General features: G+C 49.0%; 1 protein-coding gene across 1 annotated transcript in view; it reads left to right on the top strand.

The window, feature by feature from the left end:
* The window catches only part of BMERB1 (bMERB domain containing 1), a 108,338-nt gene that overhangs the window by 63,880 nt on the left and 18,582 nt on the right, over positions 1–25,876 (top strand). Inside the window, exon 2 of the mRNA XM_059415270.1 lies at positions 4,290–4,413. Coding sequence (XP_059271253.1) covers positions 4,290–4,413 — 124 coding nt within the window. The remainder of the gene's footprint in view (positions 1–4,289; positions 4,414–25,876) is intronic.

Below are 25,876 nucleotides of genomic sequence, written 5' to 3'. Positions count from 1 at the left end.
AGGAAGAGATGCTAAGAGGTAAAGAACTCATTCAAGGTCACGCAGCTATCACTGGCCTCAGACCACGGATCTCTACCTCTGCCCCTCCTCCTGGCTGCTTCCTGGCACCCCGGCTGCTTCCAGCGAGGGCTGGCTCCAGGAGCAGTGATCAAGGCTCCCCAAGAGGGGGACGTGGCCTTCAGGGAACTTACAAGCCCATGGCCGTTCATCCCTGTGCTGGGTTAAATAGTGCCCTCCCCCAATTCACATCCGCCCAGAACCTCAGAATGTGACCTTATTTGAAAATAGGGTCTTTACAGAAAAAGACCCAGAAGGGACATGCAGAGCCACAGGGAAGATGGCCCGTGAACATGGAGGGCAGAGGTTACAGCAATCCTGCCACAGGCCACGGATGGCCAGGAGCTACCAGGGTCTGGAAGCGGCAGGGAGGGACCCTCGGCAGAGCCTTTGGAGAGAACACAGCCCTGCTGACACCTTGATTTGGGACTACTGGCCTCCAGGACTCAGAAAAAATAAATTCCCGTTGCTTTGAGCCAACCAAATTTTGTTGATCTGTTCCAGCAGCCCTGGGAAACTAAGACACTGACCTTGACTCTAAGATGAGGATGGACAGCAGGAGGTGGTCTTAAAACATCTGCTTGCACAAAGGGCAGCGGTGATGGGGTGAAGTACCTGCGTTTGGAGGTAGTTGAGGGCTCAGCTCCTTCCCTTGCCAGCTCTGAGCCTCTGTTTCCCTCTTTGTTCCACAGAGAACATCTTGATCCTGCTGGTGTATGGTGAGGACTAAAAGAGAGAGCAGGGCAGAGCGGGCTGGTGGTGATGGCCAAGGGCATGGTAACCACACATGGAGGCTGACCGGCCTCCGTTAATTTCATCCTCGCAACTGCCCTCTGGTGTCCTCACATGACTCAGGGGGAAACTGAGTCACGAGATGTCAACTAACTCTCTAGGGCCACACAGGGAGTGAGGGGCAGAGCTGGGGCTCAAAACCGAGCCACCTGAATGCACCCCCCACCCCACCCCTGGTCCCTACAACCCTCTATTGCCCTGTGCCCAGAGTCCATGCTCCTTCAACATGGGCCTCCAGCCTGACTGGAGCTGGGCACACAGTAATGCTCAATAAACCTTACTGCTTTTATCCTGTGTCTTCCCTCTTCCCTCTTTCCTCAGGTCGGCCCTCAGTGCCCCAGCCCCGGAAGCCATCCGGTCTCAGGGAGGGGTGGCCACAATAAGTCCCCAGATCTGATTCCGGGAGCCTTGAGGTCCTGACTCAGCATGTCACATGGACAACTCCTAAAATTCCTCCTTGGACATCTGAGACAGCTCCTCTGATCCCCTTCCTTCTCCCTCTTCTTTCTGACTCTTACCCCTTTCCTTCTCCCTGTCTCCACTTCCACCCCCGTTTCCACCCCCAGCTCAGCCTGACCGCAGGCTCGTCTTCAGGACATGCCATGCTTGGAGGGCTGTGGGAAGGGTCTAGAGAATAACCCCGATTTCGCATGTCCTCCATCTGCCCACCTCCCCACCACCCATCTAGACACTCGGCCCTCCTCCTGGCTCAACACCGCGCCTTGTCCATGCTGGAAAACCCGGGAGTTCTCAGAAAGTATGAAGAGAAGCAGATGTTCCTCTGAGGGGCCGAGCCGAGTGGAGACAGGATCTCCAGCGGGCCCAGGATGGCCATACCACAGTTTCTTTGCCCTGACTCATTTCTTGGTCTTGCCCCTTGGTTTCTCTCTTACAAATTACAAAATACCTCCGAGAGCATTGGTGAGGTCATTCGTTTCAAGGTCAGAATCACTGGTAGGTCATGGCCTTCCTCCTGCTTCCTCAGCAAGACGGACAGTTCTGAGGGGTGGAGGGGAGGCTTATGGAACAGACGTGTTAGGGGGCACATGAGGGAAGGCAATTTACCCCAAACCTGGTATCCAGTGGAGAACCGAGGGTCAGGAGTTTCCCACAGATGAGAAAGCAGCCGTGTGGGCTTCTGGCAGCGGGCAACGGTTCGAGATGCAAGCCGGAAATACTCAACTTAAGGGAAATCTGCAAATCACAAATCCCCAGGCCCTAGGTCAGGGGTCCAGATCAGGGGTCAGGGCTTCAGGTCGTAGGAGGGAGACAGGTAGAGAGAGGGCAGCTTTCCAAACCTTCGACTTGGAGGTAAGGAAAAAGACAGACGCCAGGCAGCAGAAGGTGCTGGGCGTAGAAGGAGAGAGAAAGATGTGGGTCGTGTGCAGTCGGCCTCCGTTAGAGCAATGTTATGTCCCCCTCTCTATCTGTTTTTCTCTGTGAAAGATCTTGGGATACTGCAGCCTTTAAAACCAGCCATTCACACCGGCAACGTGGCCTAAAGTCACCCCCGAGATGCACGCAAGGACTGAGCGTTGAGGATGCTCGTCACAGGGCTGATTATGGTGGGGGAAATGGAAAACAACCTAAACGTCCGGGGGCTGGTGGAGTGATTCACGATACAGCCACAAATAGAAGACCACGCCACCTTTCCCACTGCTGCGGGGGGCGGGGGGGGACCATCCAAGGATGTGGGGAAATGCTCCCGATAGGTTATGTGAAAAGAACAGGTAATAAAGTGTGAGCCCCTAGCTTTCTATGGAACTGGACCTGGGTAATGGTGGAAATACAGATATACAAGGGTGTGGGTGTCTGTGGACATTTTTAACTACTCTAACATTGTAGCATACATTTTTCCAGTTTTCTTTTTTTTTTTTTTAAGTTATGGCTGTTGGGGCATCTGGGTGGCTCAGTGGGTTGAGCGTCTGCCTTCAGCTCAGGCCAGGATCCCAGGGTCCTGGGATCGAGCTCCGCATCAGGCTCCCTGCTCAGCGGGAAGGGAGACCATGAGATCATGACCTCAACTGCTTCTCTCCCGCTCCTCTCCACTCATGCTCTCTCATAACACTATCTCTGTCTCTCTCTCAAATAAAAAAAATAAAATCTTTTAAAAAAAGGATGTGTATTTACTCCGTATTGCAAGTTTGTACCCTTAAGAAATCTTAAACTACATCAATTGTATCCGCCCTCCCATCCCCTGGTAACCACCGTGGTACTGTTTTCTACAAGTCTGACTTTTAAGCTTCCACAGGGAAGCAGAGCCGTACAGTACTTGTCTTTGTCTCCCTTTCCTCACTTAGCATAAGGTGTTCAAGATCCATCCATGTTGTCCCAAAGGATATCCTCCTTCCTCGTGGCTGAGTACTATTCCATTTGGAAACTTCATTTGTAATGAAATGCAAATGTAATGAAATGCAAAATTCATTTGCAATGAAATTCCGTTTTGTCCCACAGGAAAGCGTGTAAAAAACCCAGATGTATTACCCTAAATATGCATACCGCATATATAATATAAAATCATCTAGTTATTCTAATCATATAAATTATCATATATAGTTATATGATATATAGTTATTCTAATATACAGTTATTCTAATTATATAAATTATCATATATACGGGCGCCTGGGTGGCTCAGTGGGTTAAAGCCTCTGCCTTCGGCTCAGGTCATGATCTCAGGATCCTGGGATCGAGCCCTGCATCGGGCTCTCTGCTCAGCGGGGAGCCTGCTTCCCCCACCCCCTGTCTGTCTCTCTGCCTACTTGTGATCTCTGTCTGTCAAATAAATAAAATCTTCTTAAAAATAAAATAAATGATCATATATATATGTACATATATATATGGGAAGAATGTACATCAAATAAATATGAGGCAGGAAGAATTTCCATCAACATGTAGATTGTGATTCTCTCTGGGGTTCTCTTAGCGGGGGTATGGATGACTTTTTCCTTCATTCCTTTATTTTGCCTAACTGTATGACCTGAATTTTCTACAACAAACTCGTATTCTTCCTATTACTATTCCTTACCTTACTTAGTATTCCTGTAAGATACTAGTATTGCTGTAAAAGAATGATAATAAAATGATTTTCTGCCTGAAGTTGCCCTTGGCCTTGAAGCTGGGACAAGGGACAAAGAGAGGCTCAGGAGCTGGGACCAGTCAGGGACCGTAAAGCCACACAGATACCCGCGAGCAGGTTTGGTGAGCCCATCTGAGCCTCCCCGTGCCATCCTAACAGGATTCCCATGGAAAGCGTGTTTTTTGGTTTCCAAAGGTTTGACTCCTAAATGCACAGGTGTGGCTCAGAGGGCCATCTGGATGCCCTCGGGGTGCGCCCAGGGAGCTGGGGCTAGGCTGCTCCCTGGACCGAGGACAAGGATGGTCCTCAGAAACCGGGTGGCCTTGGGTTCTTGACACCCACGTTTCGTGTCTCCTGCGCAGATCAGCTGGACATCATCTCCATGGCAGAGACAACCATGATGCCCGAGGAGATAGAGCTGGAGATGGCGAAAATTCAGCGCCTCCGGGAAGTCTTGGTCCGCCGGGAGTCTGAGCTCAGGTTTATGTGAGTGCCTCGGGGAGGTGGCCGAGAAAAGGAAGTGGCGGGGAGGGGAGGACCCCCAGAGAAGCTACCGGGGCCAGGCGCTGGGATAAAGGCTTTATGTATATATAACTGCCTAGAGGAATGGGTATCAGAGTCTTCCATTTTATGACTGATTGATTGATGATTTACTTGGGGGGGGGGGTGTTGAACATGAGCGGGGAGGGGCAGAGGGAGAAAGAGGGAGAGTCTTAAGCAGTCTTGGTGCTGAGCGCAAAGCCTAGTGCAGGGCTCCATCTCACAACCCCAAGATCATGAGCTGAGCTGAAACCAAGAGCTGGAGGCTCAACTGACCAGACCCACCCACGTGCCCCAAAGAGCCTTCATTTTTAAACAATACCTTGAAGTTGGGATTGAATTCAAGCCGGTCTGACTCAAAGACTCCAAGAGCCCAAGCTGCTTCTATGTTTGTTTCTGAGAAGAGAAAAGGGAAGAGAGATAGGCAGACACGGGGACCCAGTGGTGGTACGTGTGTCAGTGTCGTTAAGAGCACAGCCTCTGGGTTCAGAGAGTTAAGAGATCCAAGAAAGTTGGGAGAGTTGGGGGCAGGTTCTCTCTGAGCTTCATTTCCCTGACTTGTGAAATGGGGGAAAATGATAATACCTCTCCTGGGGTCACCGGCACTGGAAAAAGCAGCAGCATCACACCTTCTGGGTGGGCGCTGGAAGGTACATATTCCATTCTTTCTTTCACTGAGGCCCGTTATGCAATAAAAATACGAATAAAAAACACCTTCCCTTTGATCTGGGGATAAGCGAAACTAATACATACATGAATGTGGAGAAACAATCCCTTCCTCCTCGTGGGTTTTCTGTTTTTTGGTTTTTGGGGGTTTTCGGGTTTTCGTTTTTCAAAAGAACTTGAGGAAGGATTGGTTGTGTGGGAGAAGCATTGACTAAGACCAGGTGTTTGACTAAGTCAGTGATTCCAACCCCCAAGATAGCCAGGACCGGGCAGGAGTTTCAGGTGCCTGTGGATCACCCAAGTACAGAGGAGTGGCGGAAAGTTCTGGGTCTTTGCGCGGGACACCTCGGAACTAGACACAGATTCTCGGGGACAGCCCTCAGAGAGGCTAGTAATGGGTCGAGTCACCCCATGGAAACGAGTAGAGAGAAACAGCCAGGATCCACGCATAGGATGGGGCAATGCTGACATCTCCGTGCAGACCCTCCTTCTGGATGGACCCCGGGCAAAGGGAAAACCCAAGAAGTATGGAATGGTTGATAGTTCAGTGGCAGCAAGAGAGTTGGGGATAATCACAGTCTCTAAATAATACAGGTGTGCCTTAGAGGTATTGTGGGTTCGGTTCCGGGTCCCTGCAGTCAAGCAGAACTCGCTATAAAGTGAGTCAGGTGAGTTTTTTTTGGCAGACAGTGAAGTCTGCTGCATGGATGGATTCTTCTTTTCAAGAACACTTTCTCTGCGGCCTGTGATGCTCCTTGAGGACTGGAGTCAGTCCTGATCCCATCTTTGCTCGTCCGTCCGCGAGAAGCAGCTCCTTATCTGTTGAAAGTTTTATCAAGACATGGTAGCAGTTCAGTCCTGTCTTACGGCTCCACTTCTCATTCCAGTTTTCTTGCTAGTACAGCCACATCTGCACCGACTTCTTCCACCGAAGCCCGGAACCTTCCATTTTTAAAAAATGCGGGATCTCGAGGTGTGCCGGTACATGCGAATTAAGTCTGTCTTCCTCCTCTCTACCTTTAATCCCCGTTCATAAAAATGACCTATGCTAATAGTGATGGTCTTTATGAATTCTGACGGATAGTTTTATGACTGTTCTTCTATTACTTAACATATAACCTTTAATTGGGGCACCTGGGTGGCCCAGTCAGTTAAGCATCCACCTTTGGCTCAGGTCATGGCCTCAGAGTCCTGGAATTGAGCTCAATATTGGCTGCCCTGCTCAGCGGGGAGTGTGATTCTGCCCCCCACACCTCAAATAAATAAAATCTTTAAAAAAAAAAAAAAAAAGATTCTGTCTCTCCCTCTACCAAATTTCTGCTCTCAGGTGAGCTCTCTGTCTTAAAAAAAGAAAAGAAAAGAAAAGACGGAGAACCTCTGAGTTCCCTTCAGGCTCCCCGGGTGCTCAAGAGGGAGCAAAGGTTGCTCTTGGGACTGCAGGAATAATGGCCGTCACTTTGCATTTACTGACCTTTGCACCCCGTGTGATTGTGCGCATGCTCACTATCCCCAGCATCTGGCCCAAGCCTGGCAACATGAGCACGCAATGACAAGAACGACTAGCGTGTAGGGTCCAGCTCTGGGCCAAGCATGGCCTGACATTCTTGACTCACTGAATTTCCCCATCGTGCCCACCTAGGGATAAATTGAAAGCAGCTAGGCTCACCACTGTACCACCCATGCCTCAGTAGATACTGGAATAAACCAAGTTATTCAAAGGATACAGAAGGATGTCAGTGTAGTCAGGACCTAAGAGGGGGCTCAGTGCCATTCTCCAGGGGAGGGACCCGCTCCCGGGCCCCCAGGGAATGGGGAGACTTGTTAGGAGCCTGTAGACAATAGTGGGATCTACTGAACAGCTCCCCCACCAGGCCCAGCCTGGAAGTGTACCCACCTTATCAATCTCCGAGGTGTGCGATGGACCCAGGGACCACAGGATGGAGATCACTGCCCACGCAGACCTGAACAGGGCTAGCAGGCCAGGTGGGGGCCATTCTTGAATTCAGTTTCCTGTCTCTTTCTCGGAGCCAGGCCTTCACACAGCTATAGGGCTCCTATTCTCCCGTCCCTATTAGAAAAGAGAAAATCGGAGGTTAAAAAATTTGCCCACGGTTGCATTGGCTAATCAGAAGCTGAGCTAGGAGTCAGTGATCCCAGAGTATCGATTCAGTGAGTGAATGAGAGAAGGGAGGAACGGGGGTGGGGAGGAAGGATGGAAATCCTTTACGGAGTATACACCACAAGGGTAGGAACCTTTTCATCTTCCTCACTGTTCCCTCTTCTCAGCCTCTTGAATAGGGCTTAGCATTTATTAGGGCAATTAATATTTGCAGAATATGCACATTCCATCCTTTCCCAACAACTTCCCTACACACACACACACACACACACACACACACACACACACACGAGGGCCCCTGGCACAGTGTAAGAGGGAAACAGAATTTCAGACCATACTAAGCATTTTCAGGCTCAGGCGGGGAAGCTCTGAGTGACAGGAAGGTGACAGCCGTTGACTGAAACTGTCCCAAGGATTGTAGCTGTAATAACCAGGATGAGATTGGTTTTGTCACACCTGCTCCAAAGTAATCAAGTTAATACCCATCGGCTCCTATGGAGACCATGGGAGTCAGACCACATTTCACGGTTGCCAGTGTCTTCTCACTTTTACTGTCTCCCGCTGTATTGATTGTTTTATGAATGGGCCCAATGGCTGCTGCCCCAACACCCCCAATGTTTAACATTTTTCTTTCATGGACTTCCATGTTCTTGTCTTGCTGGTTCAACCTCTCTTCTTGCCAGGATGGTGAGGAAGTAGAAGAGTGAGATTCACCTAATCCTCGGGGAACTAGCATGGATTCAGGAGAAGTAGAGTCAGGGGTTGTCCTGGCTCTCCTGTGTCCTCAGTGGATGACCTTGGGCACATGACAGAGCATAGAAGAGCTGCTGTTTACTCTTTATTCCCTCTCTTCTTTGCCCAGCACTTCTAGAATGTGAGGACAAACTCCTCGTTGGGTGCCCACAATCCCACAATTGTGCAATCCCACGTTGGGTTTTGTCTTGTTCCGCCATCTTGAATTAAGTGTGGTGGAAATGGAAAGGATTTTACTGAGGGAGGCTCAGTGAACCGGACTCCATCAGAACTTTTCCACACTCTTTCTCTGGAGAGAAGCAATTTATTTGGAACCCAAAATGATGAGCTCTAACTTAGATAGATGGCCAGGTTTGCAAGTCAACCTCCCAGGAATTCTTGGCAGTGCTCTACAAGGTTCTCAGGGGGCACAGCAGTCAACATTCAGTGAGCCCTTCCAGCGGGCCAGCCCTGAGCACACGTGATCACACCATCTATGAAAAGTACCTACTAATGAAAGGACGAATCAGGGCAACCCCCTATTTTTTTTTTTAAAGATTTAATTTATTTTATTTATTTGTCAGAAAGAGAGAGCGTGAGCACACAAGCAGGTAGAGAGGCAGGCAGAGGCGGAGAGAGAAGCAGGCTCCCTGCCCAGCAAGGAGCCCGATGCAGGACTCGATCCCAGGATGCTGGGATCATGACCTGAGCCGAAGGCAGCGGCTTAACCCACTGAGTCATCCAGGCTCCCTAGGGCAACCCCCTATTCGCCTTGACTAAGAGCCACAAGGTCAGGCTTGGGGAAGGGCTATGAGTGGACCTTGGGGGGCAACTTATCTTCTCCACCTTCCTCAGCGTCTCCTCTGGTTTACAGATTGCTACATGGCAGCTGGAGCTCTCCCACATGAAGTTTGGTGATTTTATGAGCTTCATGTGAATGAGTCAGTAAACCCCTCCGTATCACAAACACACCCCTGTAATAGGTAGCAAATGTCCGGGAGGTAAAGCCTGGAGTCCCCTTTGTTCTCTCCGTGATCCTCCGTAACCCACCTCCCGTCCCTCTGACCCTCTGCCGCTGCCCTGGGTCCCTACCACTCCCTCTCGCCTGTCCCGCCTGGACTGTCGCCAAGCTCAGACTCCTGTTCTCACCTTTAATTCCAGGCACTGAATCACACCATTAGCTTTTCCTAACTCAGCAGCCCGTGCTCGCCTGCCTGGGCTCTCCTGCCGTCTCCGAACAATCCCAGCCCTGCCGTTTCTCTGGGCTTCAGATAATTAAGAATCTTCCAGGGTGGTTATCTTCATTTTACACCCGCTTGCTGGATTTTCATAAAAGGGATAGCGTGCTCTGTCTCTCGGCTTGCCCTGGGTTTTAATCAGGGAGTGTCAGCCGCGCAGTGGGGAGGGAAGGCGGGCTTGTGCAGGATGGATTTCAGGGGCATAGCACTCACTTTCTGCTGTTTCCAGAGTCACGGCCTGAACCCCAGTCACTTGGTTTCATTAAGTAGTATCAGCATGGTGGAGAGGTCAAGCCCTAGGATCCAGATGGCAGGGAGTCCAGTGGGTAGGATAGAAGGTGCATGGGTTGTGAACAGCAGCGTTCCGAGTACTTGCTAGGCTGAACAACATTCTAAATATTTCATGTGCATTGACTCATTTAATCCTCACCACAACTATAGAGGTAGGCAGCAGCCACGTCCCACCCCGCTACTTCTCATCTTATAGAGGACGTGGAAACTAATGCACAGAGAGGTCGCGTAACTTGCCTGGGGTTGCCCAGCATTCATTAAGTAGCAGATACTGGTTTCTCCCAAGTATTCTAGGTCCAGCGTCCATCCCAACCACCATGCTATGGGGGTCTCTCAACTGACTTTGAACCCCAGTTTCTTTCTTTTTTCTCCTTTAAAGATTTTATTTATTTATTTGACAGAGAAAGATCACAAGTAGGCAGAGAGGCAGGCAGAGAGAGAAAGAGGAGGAAGCAGGTTCCCTGCTTAGTAGAGAGCCTGATGTGGGGCTCGATCCCAGGATCCTGGGATCATGACCTGAGCCGAAGGCAGAGGCTTTAACCCACTGAGCCACCCAGGCGCCCCTGAACCCCAATTTCGACTTGTAACCAACCGTGTGGCCCTGGAGCAGATTTTTAGCTGTGTTTCAGCTTCAGTTTCTCCCTCTGTACAGTGGGGCATCTACGCTTTTCTGGCAACAAGACAGCCGGAGATGAAAAGAGAGGACGCGTCTGAAAGTAGGTGGCTTTTCCTCCTAAGGAAATAAGCAAATCCTCCCTTTCACTGTTAACGCCATGCTTTGAAAGATCACAGGAGATCAGGGTGCTGAGTCATCCCCAGAGAACACCCAGAACAAGCTCCTCTCCCCGGGAAGCTGGAGATCGGCTCTCTACCAGTAAGACCAGCTCCACCCCGGGGCCTTGACTTTATTATCACCCGTGTTATTTTTAAAAATGTTTTATACACCTGCATTGGGTTTTTTGTTTTTTTTTTTGTTTTTTTTTTTGTCTTCAACGAGCTGGCGATTCTCAAGTCCGTTAGGAAGACCTTCAATCCAAGGGCAAAACGAAGCCTGTGCGTTTATGTAACTTGACACATCTTAGCCACGTTCGGGAATTCTGCCTCACACCCGTTGCACTCCGGGTTTTAAATAGCATCCTCTAAGAACAGGTCACTGTTGACAGAGCCACTGTAGGTATCAGGTGGGAAGAGATGCTCTCAATGCAGAAGATCTGAAAAGCTTTTTTTTTTTTTTTGGACAAAATGTGCACAGATTTGAGTTCGGGGTGCGGGGGAAGGAAAGAGGGAGGGGTAGGGAAATGGAGGGAGAAGGACAGAGGATGGAGGACATTGCAGGCTGGACCTCTGAGTGGAAAGATCCTCCTGAAGTTCTAAGCATGCCAGGAGGTAGGGATGGGCGTGGGAAACTGGGCTGATCAAATGGAGAAAGATTATGCCCCCCACTCGACAAGTGTCTGCTGTTCCAAGTTGCCTTTTGCAGTCAGAACACACTTCAGGAAAGGAAACTCTTCTCCCTGGGAACTCAAGACAGTCTTACCATCCAGGACTTGGTTCTCTTACCTCCGAGGGTCTGAGCGTCCTGTGTGCTGGTGAGCTGGGAGCTCGCGGAGATCACAACAGTAGGCTCTTGTGATGGTGAAGTTTATGTGTCAGCTTGACTTGGCCTGTGGGGTCGCCAGGCATTTGGTTTTACGTTATTCTGGGGAGTCCATGCGGGGAGTTCTGGGTGAGACGAGACATTTGGATCAGTGGACGGAGTAAAGCAGATTTCCTTTCCCAGAGCTGGTGGCCTCGTGCAACCCACTGAAGGCCTGAAAAGAACAAAAAGGCTGAGAAAGCGGGAAATTTGCCTGCTTTCTGCTGCGATATTGATCTTTTCCTCCCTGTGGACTTGAACTGAAAAATCAACTCTTCTTGGGGCTTGAGCCTGCCAGCTTTTGGCCGGGAGCTATACCATCGGTGCTCCTGCTTCTCCAGGTGACTGACGATAGATCTTGGGACTTCTCAGCCTTGATGATCAAGTGAGCCCCTTCCTTATAATGAAATAATCAATCGCTCAATCAGTCAATCAAATCTCCTATTGCTTCTGTTCCATGGGAGAATCCTGACTACCACAGCCCTGTTTATTCTCAGAAACTTCCATCTGGATGCTTTCTCTGGATAGCAAAGACCTAGGAAGTTGGCAAAGGCTCATTAAGATAAAGGGATATTGGCTCTAGCACTTTGTAGAACAATCTGGAATTACCTAGTAAAAATGAGCATGTACTTACTCCACAACCAGTAGTTTCTCCGTTGGGGATACCCTGGAGCAGCTCTGTTATGACTGGGCAAGCCCAAGCTCCATGTGGCTATTTCAATTTAAATTCATGGAAATAAAATGAAAAGTATAGTCCTTCATTAGTGCAACTACATTTCAAGGGCTCGTTCATCGACTAAGCCTAATGGCTGTTCTATTGGAAAGCATCCGCACTGTTGTACATTTCCATCAATCTAGTACTGCCCTAAAGAAACTCTCAGACTGACTCGCTCTCGGACACTCTCTCTCGGTGACCGAGCCACCCAGGCACCCCTACCTGACCCTTTTTAAATGAAAAATGCTAAGAAACGGAAGCAAGTTTATGATCTTTGATATCTTTGCATCAATGTCTAAGATACATCGAACCCAGTATGTCCAGGTCCAAACTCATGATCCCCGCGCCATCTCCCAGGCCTGCCCCCACCAAGCGCAGCTCTGCAAGCGGCCCGGCACCACCATCTACCACGGAAATGCCAAATGCTGAAGTCAGACATCATTCTTGACTCCTTCTAATTTGCCGCCTTGCGTATTCAATCCATTCCCAAACTGAGTCCATTTTACCCCCTAAAGTAGTTTTAAAAACTGTCCACTTTCCTCCTCCGTCGTCATGGCCAACACCCAAGTGCACATTCCCACCTGTGTCCCTGATCTCAAGAACCTCCCAGCCTTCTACCCAGCTGCCCTCCGGACCAGGGTACCACAGCCAGAGGGAGCCTTTGGAAATGTAAATCAGACCACGCTCCCAGTTTTAAACACGTTCCAGAATGTGTTAGTGTGATCAAGCCTACCTGATACCGCCAGGTCCATTCCTGTCTCTTCTGCTTTCTGTTCAACCTTCATCGTTCCTTCGCCCCAGCCCCTACCCCTGATCTGCACCCCACGCACACTCCACGCCCTTTCCTGCCACTGAGGCCATTTTCCATCCCTCTGCCTGGACCCCTTCTCCCACCATCCTCTTTGCCTGGTTGACTTTCCCTCTCCCTCCAGAGCTCAGATCCAGAGAAGGGAAGCCTTCCCAGGACTTCCCGGTCTGTGTCCAGTGTTATCCCCCAACCACCTTCCTTTTCGTAGAAGACTTTCCCTCCACTTAGACCTCCGTGCATTGGCATGAGTATGTGCTCACTGTCCTTCTCCTCCCAGACACTGGCCTTGCTGAGAACAGAGGCTGATCTGTTTTCACTCCCAGCACGTGCCCAAACTCAGAGCAGGTGCACAGTGAATACTTACATTATCGATGAACAAGAGCTCATCTTCCCACTTCTCCCAGTGCCTGACCCATTGCAAGGGCTCCCCTGGGGCTGGCAAGTCCAGATAGTGAGAGGGGCCTGGCCCTGCGAGGGTTAGACAGATGGTCGATCCAGTTCATAGCATTCCAGCGGAATGACAGCATGACACACAACTTGCCGTGTAGACACTTTGCAAAGTGTATGAGTTTTTCCCATGGCTGCTGTAACAAAGTCCCACAGAGTTGGTGTCTTAAAATAACACACATAAATGCTCTTACACTTCTGGAGACCAGAGGTCTGAAATCGGCATCACTGGGCTGAAATCAAGCGTCTGCAGGACGACGCTTCTCCTGGAGGCTGCAGGGGAGAATCTTTTTCCTCGTGTTTTCCAGTTTCTAGAGCTGCGTTTCTCACAGTCCTTGGCCGGTGGGCCCTTCTGCCCCCGACAAAGCCAGCAGAAGGAAATCTTTAAATCTCTCTCTGTTGACATCATCCCATCTCCTCCCTCTTCTCCACCCAAATCTCACTCTGTCTCGCTCTTATGAGGCTGCTTGTGAGTACATTTAGAACCCACCCAAATAACCCAGGGAAATCTCTCCATCTCAAGATCCTTAATGTAATTCTACCCGCAACGTCCCCCATATTCCTAGCTTCCAGGGATTAGGCCATCATATCTCTGAGGGACATTATCTCCAGCAGGCCACATTAGGAGAGACAGATAGCAAATGGCACTGGGGCTCAGCATGGAGCTGGAGTCTCAGCATGGCCACGATGGTGACAGATAGGGCCGTGGCTGAGCTGAGCAGAGGGGAAGGCACTCTCTACATGGAGAATGTACATTGCTTGATCTTATGCTAAATTCTCATTATTTTTTGAAATCTCCCAAAGAAGGGGCATCTTATGAGACAGAGAGAGGGAGAGGGAGCGCCTTGGTAATGCACACATGGCGGCCTGACAATTAAGGGTTTTCTCACTCTCACTGCGTGTTTCTGGAGCAGTGCTGATTTGAATGGCAGCAGAACTTGAGAAGGGCTCGGCAGTATCACTTGATGATCTCAGCGGAGGGTTCAGCTTTTCCTTAGCGCGTATGGAATCAGATAACGCTGGACTGGGCTGGCTTCATTTCCACATTGTCTCTTCGCATGAGAGCCAGCCTTCCCTTGATATTTCCCAGGCAGGATGCCCACAGAGAAAAGGAAGGACGGAAGGTACAAACAGCTTAGAGGGTGTGCCGTCCATGAGCTTTGCTGGCCCCCATCCTCCAAGAAATGTAAATATCCTGATTCACATCTTTCACTTTATTTAATTGGCTACTATTCATTGAATGATCAGATACGTGGATTTTTTTTTTTCCTTCTGGAATTCTGACCCACTCTGGGTCTTTCTTTCCTCCATCCCTTAAAATCCTCAGGTGTTTTGAATTATATGAAGTCAATCCAAGACACTCCTAGTTGGGGTTCTGCCAGTGGGAAAAAAGCCTGTGTTGTCACTTCTGGGTGTCCTCATCTTGGACAGCATGGCCTTCTGATCAAGGGAGAGACCTATACTTGCTCTAGGTTAGATTATACGTACGTTGGAACTCTAAATCTGCCATTTAACAGGCTGTTTAGTCTTGGTCAAATATTTAACCTCTCTGAGCCCTAGCGGTCTCATGTGTCAAACGGCAATGGCTCCAACATTGCACAGGGTGGTTATGGGGAGTAGAGGAAGTCATTTATACATGAAGTGCCCGGACCAGTGCCTGCCACAATGTTAGTACTCAGGAAATGTTACTTCCCTTTGCTTCCGGAAGAAATCAAGTTTGGAAAAGAACAGATGCCTTTGTAAGAGCAGACTTTGGGCCCGCACTCTTGGTTACTAGTTGTACAGTTATTTATCTTGAATAGGGGGCACGGGAGAAGGGAGGGAGATTGGAAGGTAGACTGAAGCTCTCCTCCATGACAAGGAATTTCAGACTGGAGAGAAGGCTCAGGGGCACTTGAGATGTGTCTCGAGACAACTGAAGGACTGCCTGGTAGAAGAGGGAGTCTGTTTCTTCTTTGTGCAACCGGGACCAAACACAGATGCCGCTGGCGAATCAGGTTACCATCTCAGCCTTGAGAGAGGGCACCCCAAACACTTGGAGCTGTAAAAAGTGGGAGACTTGGGAGATCTTGAGTTTCCACACCTGGGGATGTTCAAGTGTTGATTTATTCCTTCCTTCATGCAGCCGGCATCTATGCTATTACCATGGGTCAGGTCCTGGGAACGTGGGAATGAACCGTGTAGATGAGAGCTCTGTCTTAATGCCATCTGGGGGAGGACATTAAAAAATGCATGACTCCCGGGAAGGATACGGAAGCTTCAGATGGGTGATGGAGAGGAGGGACAGTGAGTGCCAGGATACTCTGCTCAATTCTTAAGGTCTCTGTCTCTCCTTACACCCCTCTGCAGGCCAGAGCTGACTGGTCCGGACTGACTCAGAGTCTCTCTCCTTGGGATACAGGGAGACTGGGCCAGTTTGGTGAGGGACCTGCAAACCGAAGTCAGTGGAGGAGCACAGAAAGCCCGTCTTTGGGAAGGAAGGAGGATAGCACAGCCGCCTCAGGGTAGCAAACAAGAGATACTGTCGTCTCGGAAAGCAGAGAACGATCTCGGCTAGGACACTCCCATTCCAGTCCCCAAGCAGCTCAGCTGAACTGGGCCTTTCTATAGGATGTTGTATCTTCTTACCCCCTGGGTGTCTGCTGTCCGGACCCTTGGAGAAAGGCCTCACACTTGTGTGGCCGCAGCCTGGGGAAACCCCAAATCTTCCACTGTGCTGTTAGTGAATTTCAGGGTTTCCCTGCTCAGCTTTTCTCTGCCCCCAGGCTTGGTTCCCTGCATCCTGGAACCCCATCCGCGTGGGTAGGTGACTTGGATGCTTCACCAGTTTCCATAACAACAGAACAGGACAAAGCCCTATGCTACTTCCACAGGTCATTCGAGGAGTTGTCTAACTAAACATCCAGAAAGGGCTTGCACTGAGCCCTTCACAGCTATTTAAAAACCCAGCTTGACATTCTCAGCTAATGGGCTCCTTTTAGGCATCTTGTACCAAGCGATTGCTTTTTCCTGGCCCTTCTCTACTTCCAGGGCCCTGGCTCATCCACCTAGCTCAGACCTCTCCGTTCCCAGGAAGACAACTTCCCCTTCCTGTCTTTTTTTTTTTTTTTAAAGATTTTATTTATTTATTTGTCAGACAGAGATCACAAGTAGGCAGAGAAGCAGGCAGAGAGAGAGGAGGAAGCAGGCTCCCCGCTGAGCAGAGAGCCCGATATGGGGCTTGATCCCAGGACCCAGGGACCATGACCTGAGCTGAAGGCAGAGGCTTTAACCCACTGAGCCACGCAGGTGCCCTCTTTTTTTTTTTTTTTTTTTTTTAAAGATATGTTTCAGGGAGGGACAGAGGGAGAGAGAGAATCTCAAGCTGACTCCATGCCGAGCATAGAGCCTGATATCAAGGACCTGGGCCAAAACCAAGAGTCAGATGCTCAATTGACTGATCCACCCAGGTGCACCCTTCCTTTCAGTCTCACGCAGAGAAACTTCACCTGCTTCCAAAAAGCCATTGTGCCAAAAGACACCTAGGCTCTTGGACACATTACCCCAGCTGTTTGTCAAGTTAAGATTCTGAGCAAAAACTCTTTCTTCCCCAAGATAAATCTGGGCACCAGCTGTCAAAGTGATAACATTTCTCCCCATTTTTTTTTGGTTAAACTATCTTTCATCAGATGAGCTTGAGACGATTTCTGTTCCTTCTAGCTCATGCTGGGAGGGTCTGTTGAAACCATAGCTCAGTGAGGAACCCCAGAATCCCATTCCTTGTCTGTTTCCGGGTTAAAGGTGGGAGATCCGAGAGGCAGACAGGAAGTGCAGTGTTGATTCACTGAGGGCCGCCATGTTTGGATGAGGAGGCAATCAGATAGAGAAGGCATGGAGGTTCCTGCTCCTCCTGACTTTCGCCGACTTCCCAGCCAGCTTGTCATCCCCAGGGCTGGCCCTGCTGACCAACAGCAGTCCTCCATGTTTTAGACCCTTGGAAGCCAAAACAACAGCCTCCCAAAGACCCCTCCACCTGCCTTCCCTCTACAGCCCCACCTTGATGGCTGTATGTACCTGGCTTCTCATAAGGCTGGTGACTCCTCTGGTCTTCCGCCACCCCTCCCAGACCTGCATGTCCCCAACTCCTCCCACGATGGTAAGAAGTCCAGTTCCTACCGTGTATCCCTTGCCCCATAATTCATGGTGGTTCTGCTTTCCCGAAGGAGCCCTGACTGACACACACCCAGAGCCTTTCCAGAAGAGATTCATCTTATTTTCTTTTCCTAATTTTTTCTTGATGAGAATTGGCCTCAGTCTGAAAGTGTAAAATCTGCCCAGCGTTAGCATGGCTCCTGGAATGGCAGTAGGTACCTCTCTTTCCAGTTGCTTCTAACCGTGATCAGAATCAGAATGAAATGTATGTTTGTGGTCTCTCGTGGCTCATGAAAATCCCAAAGCCATCTGTTGTCTTCATCCTCGTGTCCGTTATCAAAATACACTGATTAGGCCTTTAATTGAACCTGGTGCCGTATTTATCGAGAAACTCACAACAATTAGCTTTCTAAAAGCTTATCACCAGAACCCGAATATATAATCATTCAGCGACAGTCACTTTCAACTTGCTCCATGGCCTACCTGTGTTTGCCCTCGAAAAACCAAGACACAGTCTCCTTTTTTTTTTTTTAATTTTTTCAAGAGATCAAGTGAGCGAGCCGAGAGCTAGCAGAGGGGGAATTTCTGAGCTTCTTCACCAAACTGCAGAGGGATTTGGGGGATCAGAATAGAATAGGATCAATGTGGATTCTGGAGCCGGTGGTGCAGGGAGTCACTCCCAGCCTTACCATGGACGGACTGCGGAAACTTTAAGCTTTGAGTCCCTCATCTGTAAAACCGGTACAAATATAATTCACACCCTTTGGAATGAAGAATAAATGAATGAATGTGCATAAAAAACTAGTATAGAGCCCAGCTCCTGTAAGCATTTTCGATGTAGTCATGAGAAAGCTTATCCATGCCTTCTGTGACCCCAGGAGGGAGTCGAGGACCTTGAGTTTGGCCGGGGACAGAAATAGTGCAATTATAAAATGAGATCTGAATTTCACTTTGAAAGCAGCACTTTAGAAAATGCCTGAATAAGCTAACATTTTGGCTTCCCGTGAGGTTTCCCCAGATAGAGCTTGGTGAGCTGGACCAGGTTATGAAAAGGGACCTCTGCACCCGCCTTCCCCCGGCAGAGGGTGATTATCCGCTGTTGCTCCTTGTCTCCAGGTGCTGGTGCTACCTCTTAGACGCGCTAGGACTGGCCTTTCGGATTCTGGGGGGAAATTCCACCTGCTGCTAGGACAATTTAGAGAGGATATGTCTCAGGCTGTGATGATCTCGGATTAAATTCAGGGAGACTTGCCCAGGGCATCATTAACTGCCTGGAGGAGTCAGTCCTCCAGCCATCTGTCGTCTGCCATCTCTCTGTCTGGTTTTTCCTTTGTCACATTGAGCCATCTTGAGAAACTTGGAGAGGACCTCTCCTCTTGCTGCGTTGTCACGGTGAATGAGAAACACAGCGTGGTCAGGGGTTCAGTGTTGGGGCTGAACCAGCACCAGACTTAGAGACGGTACCTGGGTTGAGATCTTGGCTGTAGGACCAAGTGCTGCTGGGGAATGTGACGTAGTCAGCAACAGCTAGAGGAAGCCTCCTGGAGCGATCGAAGGTCAAGAACTTTGTTTGGGTAAGAGCTGATATCCCAGGGGAGCCAGTCACCTGCTCTGTGATCTTGCGAAATTTGCTTACCTTCTCTGTAACTCTTTGGTTTAGTGTTTGATGTTTTTGAGCAAATACACATCCTTCTTCCATACCAACTTTCTGATTCTCTGACCCCAGCGGAATATCCAACCATTTAATTCAATTTTGACACCACCTACCTGGAGTTAGGGTCGGATCCCACAAGTTAAAGGGCTCATTCCCTGCCAAGACTGCACTCACTTCAGATGCTGGTCACAACTACCGGGCATACCTACACTTCTGTCCAGCCAACTACAATTTTGGGGTTCCCACATCCCTCACCCTAGATTGGATAATTCGCTAAATTGGCTCAGAAAATTTAGGAAAGCATTTTTGCTTGTGTTGACTGGTGTATTTTGAAGGCTACAACTCGGGAACAGCCAAATGGAAGAGAGGCGTGGGGCACAAGACAGGGATGGTGGGGTGATGCCGAGCTTCCATACCCTTTCCAGGCACACTAGCCTGCCCAGCCCATGTGCGTCCACCAAGCCAGAAACTCCTTGAATCTCACTGTTCAAGCGTTTTTATAACTCAGTCTGCATTTCTTTCCTCTCTCTATTCCGAGGCTGGGGAGGGAAGGAGGGACTGAAAACTCCCACCTTCTAATCACAGGTTTGGTCTTTCTGGTAGACCAGCCCCTACATGACACTAACATGTAGTTCCACTCTGATCACCTCATTGGCAGGAACTCGGGCGTTTTGTTCTCAAGGGGATCATTAGGAATGACAAAAGACACTCCTTTCCCTTGGGAAATTCCGCCCAGGGTTTTAAGAGCTCTGTGCTAGTCGCTAAGGACAAAGACCAAATATATTTTATGATAGTTCCACTGGGATACTTCCCAGACCCACAAGTGGAGGCCTGAAACTACACAGACCACCAAACTCTACATGTATACCATGCTTTTTCTTAAGACATACATTCCTATGAGAAAGGTTCATTTATAAATTAGGCACGGGGGACGCCTGGGTGGCTCAGTGGGTTAAAGCCTCTGCCTTCGGCTCAGGTCATGATCCCAGGATCCTGGGATCGAGTCCCACATCGGGCTCTCTGCTCAGCAGGGAACCTGCTTCCTCCTCTGTCTCTCTCTCTCTCTGCCTGCCTCTCTGCCTCCTTGTGATTTCTGTCTGTCAAATAAATAAATAAATCTTTAAAAAAAAAAAATAAAAAATAAATTAGGCACGGTAAGAGATTAACAGTAGCTAACAATAAAACAGAACAATTATTAACAATACATTTGTATAAAAGATATGTGAATGTGGCCTCCCTACATCTTGGAGCTGACCCTTGTTGAAGGCATTTGAAGAGGCTCCTGATGGCAGGGATGGGACAAAGGACGGGGGTCCTGGGGCAGAACGGGACAAGCTGGCGTGTCTGTGGAGCACTTCTAGTCAGTGTGTTGCAGTGACATTTGTCAGGGCTCCGGAGTCAGACTGCCTCCTTGCAAATCTTGCCTTCGTCCTTTGTCAGCTGTGTGATATTGGACAATTTACTCAACCTCTCTGAGCCTTCTATAAAGTTAAGAATGATAATACCTGCCCTATAGATTAAATGAGACAGTGCGGGTCCAGTTCCAGACCGGGGTCCGTGCTCAGGTGAAGGCTAGGGGCTGTTAGTACTAGACGTGCTAGTAGGTTTGGCAGAGGAGCTGGTGCACAGGTGGGACCTCAGCAGATAGCCGAGAAAGGACTGCGCAGGAGGGCCCCAGCGCCACCCAGAGGGGGGTCAAGAATAGAATATTGATACCCAAATGCAAAGCAGGATATGTAATTGGATTTCTCGGCGGGGGGCAGGGAGGTGTGACTCACCCCCTTTGATAAATGCTGTTGCCCTCCTGAGGTCTCTATCATGCGATTTGGAAAATTTTCCACCTGCACTCGCTGTCTTGAGGTCTCATTTTAATAAAATTCCAGGACTGTGTGTACTCTGGGCCCGCCTGCCCGCCTACTTTTCTTGATCACAGGCTGACTGCCATGTGTCAGGCACAGGTGACGTTTGAGAAGCATGGAGGGAGGAGGCAGGGTGCTTTAAAGGGTGCACATGGGCGATTTAGGGAGAAATACAAGTGCCCAGGTGATTATCGGGGGTGGGGGGAGGGGAGGTGGATGGACAGTGGTAGGACATGGGGTCTTGGCAATGAGAGTGTAAGAGCACCTGACCAAGCCCGGAGGCATTGGCAAGGCTGTCTTGGGGGCTGCTTAAAAATTAGTCTGAGTTGAAGGTGCTCTGATCCCGGCAAGATTGAAGGGAGAATGGGCTTGAAGACTGCCGGTCAGGATTCGCACAGACCTGCAGGTGGGCTGCTAGCCCCAAATGGGCTCTCCCTGGCTACAGAGGAGGCCAAAGAGATAAAAGGCCATGGAGGGGTTTCTGTTATGGTTACAGTGACCCAAGGCTGGCAGGGTTTGGCTCTGCAGAAAGTGGTGTTCCGTGGTAATTTTAAAACAAACAAAAAAAATGTCTTAAAAAAATTTTTTATCTACTTATTTGAGAGAGAGAGAGAGCACAGCAGGAGGGACAGAGAGAGAAAGAGAGAATCTCAAGCTGACTCCACACTGAGCACGGAGCCCCATGCAGGGCTCGATCCCACGACCCTGAGATCATGACCTGAGCCAGAATCAAGAGTCGGCTGCTTAACCAACTGGGCCACCCTGACCCCGCAAAACACAAAACACTTTAGAAGTCATCAAGATACCATACCGAGCGTCTTTTCCAATCACAGTGGCTTCAGATAATACATGCATATGGTGAAAAAAATAATTAAAATAAAGAGAAGCAAATGAAAGAAATAAAGTTTCCTTCAAAATCATCATCGTAACATTTTGAATGGAATTTATGCATCGGTCTTGTGCAAAATTGGATCCTAACCTTTGTGAACCATTTTTATATGGTTTATTCTCTGATATCAATCACATCTCTCCTGAGCGCCATTTTTAATGCCTGTGTTATGAATTCCGTGATAAATACATCCCATATGTAAGTCAGCAGTCTGCTATTATCGGTGGATAGTTAGGTTGCTTTTTGTTTTTTGTGATTGCAAATAAGGCTGTCCTGCACATAATCACTGCTAAGTTTTCATGGTACCCTTTAAACGACCTCTTTAGGGGTGCCTGGGTGGCTCAGTGGGTTAAGCCTCTGCCTTCAGCTCAGGTCATGATCCCAGAGTCCTGGGATTGAGCCCTGCATCGGGCTCTCTGCTCAGCGGAGAACCTGCTTCCCCCTCTCTGCCAGCTTCTCTGCCTACTTGTGATCTCTCTCTCTCTGTCAAATAAATGAATAAAATCTTAAAAACAAACAAACAAACAAATGAATTCTTTAGGATGAAACCTTAGAAATGGAATCAGTGGGCTCAAGAGTTTAATTGTTTTCAAAGCCCTTGACGCAGTTTTCCAATTGTCCCCAATTTTCTCCGCCCATTAGCCCATGGGCTGTATTTGCTATTTCGTGTTTTTTTTAAATAATTTTTCATTTTTTTAATTAACATATCGTATTTGCTATTTCTTCTTGAGGCTTTTCGTCCCTGTCTTCTCAGGCTTCCACACTGCAAGAAACCCGTCAACAGAGGGCTCTCCAGTGGCCATGGGGAGAGATGAGTCTAGGAGAGGCAGCAATTACTCTTAACTACTGAGGCCTTCAGGACACTTCCCACTTCCCTCGGCCCCAAACGACCCCCACCCCCCTGCCCCTGGGCTTGGAAGTGAACCTGTTGCTGAAACTCTGGCCTCCCTCTTCTCATAGAACTGCCAGAGAACACACGGGATGCCATGTTAGATCTGAATTTCAGATAAACCACAGATTCTGTTTTTACAGCAGGTATGTTCCAAACAAATATTGCCTGAGCCATTCTCATACTAAAAATTATCCGGTATTTATCGGAAAATCCAATACAATTGGGTGCCCTGGTTTTTGTTTTTTTGTTTGCTAAATCTGGCAACCCTAATCCCTTAGCATCTTCCCTCATCAATTCTCTGTTGGCTGTATTGTCTTGAGAGGTCCTCTTGAGAAAAGCTTGCAGGTTGGCTGGCCATAGCTTTGTAATGGTTGTTGAGTTCTTCCTTGCAGAGGTGGAAAATTATACCTGGAACCACGTGCTGTTACTGGGCATTTATGGTGATTCTTTTTCTCTCTTCCCTCCTCTTCTCTTTTCCCCTCCCATCCTTATGGTTTGAGCCTGAATCTTTATCCACATCTTTAATTCTTTTTCTTAAAGATTGTATTTATTTGAGAGAGAGAGTGCATGAGCAGGAGGGAGAGGCAGAGGGAGAGAGAGAAGCAGACTCCCCGCTGAGCAGGGAGCCCAGCGCGGGGCTCCATCCCAGGACCCCGAGATCATGCCCTGAGCTGAAGGCAGATGCTTAACCAACTGAGCCACCCAGGCGCCCTATCCACATCTTTGATTCTTGGTGAACCACTCAGCCAAGGGACTCAGGGCTAGCATTAGAGAAACCCCGGGCCAGAACCCCTCTCCTCTTCCTAGTTTGCTAAGCCGTCCAAGGAAGAACATACGTCTCAGTCTAGGCTCTATCTTGGTAGGAGATTGGGGAACAAACATAGCAAATAAGGAATGAAGTCTCAGAACTTTGTGTCTCCTTTAGAGAGACAGAGGACACACAGAAGGACAAATATGGTTGCAAAAACTGCCAGATTACGGTAGCTGGTGCCTGCAGGCAATCTGTTGGCAAACCTTCTATGCTTTGGGCACAGCCCAATACCCCATAGGAGCCTGGAGCAGAGAGTGGGCTGGACCGTTAGTGAAAAGCAGCAGGACCCAGGAGAACCCCACTGGCTTGCTGCGTGGCCTTGGTGGCTGGCCTGGGTCCTCAGTGGCTGGTGCAAGTGAGAACGGAGTCAGGAAGCCCGGCACACAGTAGGCTCTTAGTATTTTCTGGATGACTGATTTATTAGATAAGTCTGCAAATCAATGCATCCAGGATCAATATTCCCTCTCTGGGCTTCTTCATCCATATAAGCTGAGGGCTCTTCCAGCCCCCGCAACTTGATTAGTCTCTGATTAATGCATGGTTCTTTCTGAAGATCAGGACGCAACAAAACATTTCTACAAAGAACCAGCCAGTAAAAATCTGAGAGTCCAGCAGGCCACAGTACGGTCTCTATTCCGATGACCTCTGCTGTAAAGCGAGAGCCGCCAGTGACAGCACGTGAACGAATGGGCATCACTGAGTTCCAGTAAAACATTATTTATAGGCACTGAACTTTGAATTTCATGTAATTTTCATGTGTCCGGAAATTTTATTCTTCTTCTGATATTTTGCTATTTAAAAATGTAAAAACCATTCTTACCAAGGGCCGGCTGGAAGGCTCAGTCACGTTAAGTGTCTGACTCTTGGTTTTGGCTTAGGTGGTGATCTCAGGGTCGTGAGATGGAGCCCCCTGCGGGCCTCCACGCTGAGTGTGGAGTCTGCTTGAGAGTCTCCCTCTCCCTTTGCCCGCCTCCCCACCGCATATGTGCATGCTCTCTCTCGAAAAAAAAAAAAAAAAAAAAAAAAAAAAAAAAAAAAAAAAAAAAACCCAAAAAAACAAAAAAACCAAAAAACCCAGAAACAGAACAACAACAATAAAAAACCCCTTCTTACCTCATGCAATGTACCAAAGCAGACGGTGGGCTGGGTTTGGGCTGTGGGCCATAGCTTGTCCACGCTGCTCAAGATTCATGAACAAACCTGTCCTCTACGAAGTCTCCTGAGTACTTTGAACAGAAAGTTTAGAGTGAGGGTGCTCTTTCTTCTCGCTGTGTACATACGGGTCCCCACATCTGCCAGACTGGCTTGCACAGACCCATTGCCGGGCCATGCTGTCACTCTAGAACCTAAGATGACTCCCATGGTCGTCCTTTGTAACCCAGACCCACCAAGATGTCCTGTGCTGGTGGATGCTTCACGGCCACATCCTCGGGGGACACCACGCCCTTTTCTCGAATCAGTATTTGAGTGAGCTTCCCTCTTTCCATGAGTACCTGGCACCCACACTTCTTCCTGACCATCCAGGTTGTGCTCCTGTAAGTGGCCCTCGAGCTAAGAAAATTGCTCCCCCGCAACTACTCTGATCTCTGTCTTCCCTGAACTCCTCCCACCGTATGGCTTGGAACCTGCATATTCCCCACTGCAGAGACCAGACTGCCTACGTTCAAGTCCCTGTCACCTACTCCGTGACCTTGAACAAGTTCCTGACATCATGGGAGGGGTGATAATAATAGTACCCACCTAGGAGGGTCGTGGTAAGAGTTAATTGAGATGTTTTGTGGAAAATGTTTAGGCCAAGGCACTGGGGTGGCTCGGTTGGGTAAGTGCCGTCAGCTCAGGTCATGATTCCAGAGTGCCAGGATCAAGTCCCTCCTTGGGCTCCCTGCTCAGCAGGGAGCCTGCTTTTCCCTCTCCAGCTTCCCCTGCTTCTGCAGTATCTGTGATAAAATTTAAAAAAAAAATTTTTTTTTTTTAAAGGGAGTATTTATACGGTAACAAAAGATCAGAAATACCCTTCCAGGCCTTCACCAATATTGCTGATAATTTTTTCAGGTCAATTGTTAATTGACATGCAACATGCACACAGAAAAGGGTACAGACCCCCACGGTTCAGTGTGAGGAGTTTTTTCAGTGTTAGTAATTTCCTTTGACTCAAAAAGGAGCTGGTCTAGAAAAGGGGACAGAAGAGTCATCTGCGCTCCAGGGAGGTGACATTCTTTTGGGAACAGAGGGTCGCATCTAGAAACAAGGGTAGGGTTAGGGTTACAACTGAAGGAGAAGCCACTTAACACCCAGACCTTGAACTTGCCTCAGGGAGCAAACAGGCAGCTTACTTCTCAGTCATGCCTCACAAAGATGTCCCTCTCATAGATGTGTCACCTAAGCCCGTGGCAGGCACCTGTCTGGGTCCTTGATCCCTGCCAGGATGTGGAAAGGCAGCTGAGCCCACGGGCTCCCTGGAGATGTCTCAGTGCTTCTTCTCCCTCTGGGGACAGCATCTGAGCTCATTAATCCAAGAACA

This window comes from Mustela nigripes, chromosome 11 (assembly GCF_022355385.1).
Source record: "Mustela nigripes isolate SB6536 chromosome 11, MUSNIG.SB6536, whole genome shotgun sequence".
Classification (NCBI taxonomy): domain Eukaryota; kingdom Metazoa; phylum Chordata; class Mammalia; order Carnivora; family Mustelidae; genus Mustela; species Mustela nigripes.
Note: the sequence above shows the minus strand (reverse complement) of the source record. Positions and strands in the feature narration are given on the sequence as shown.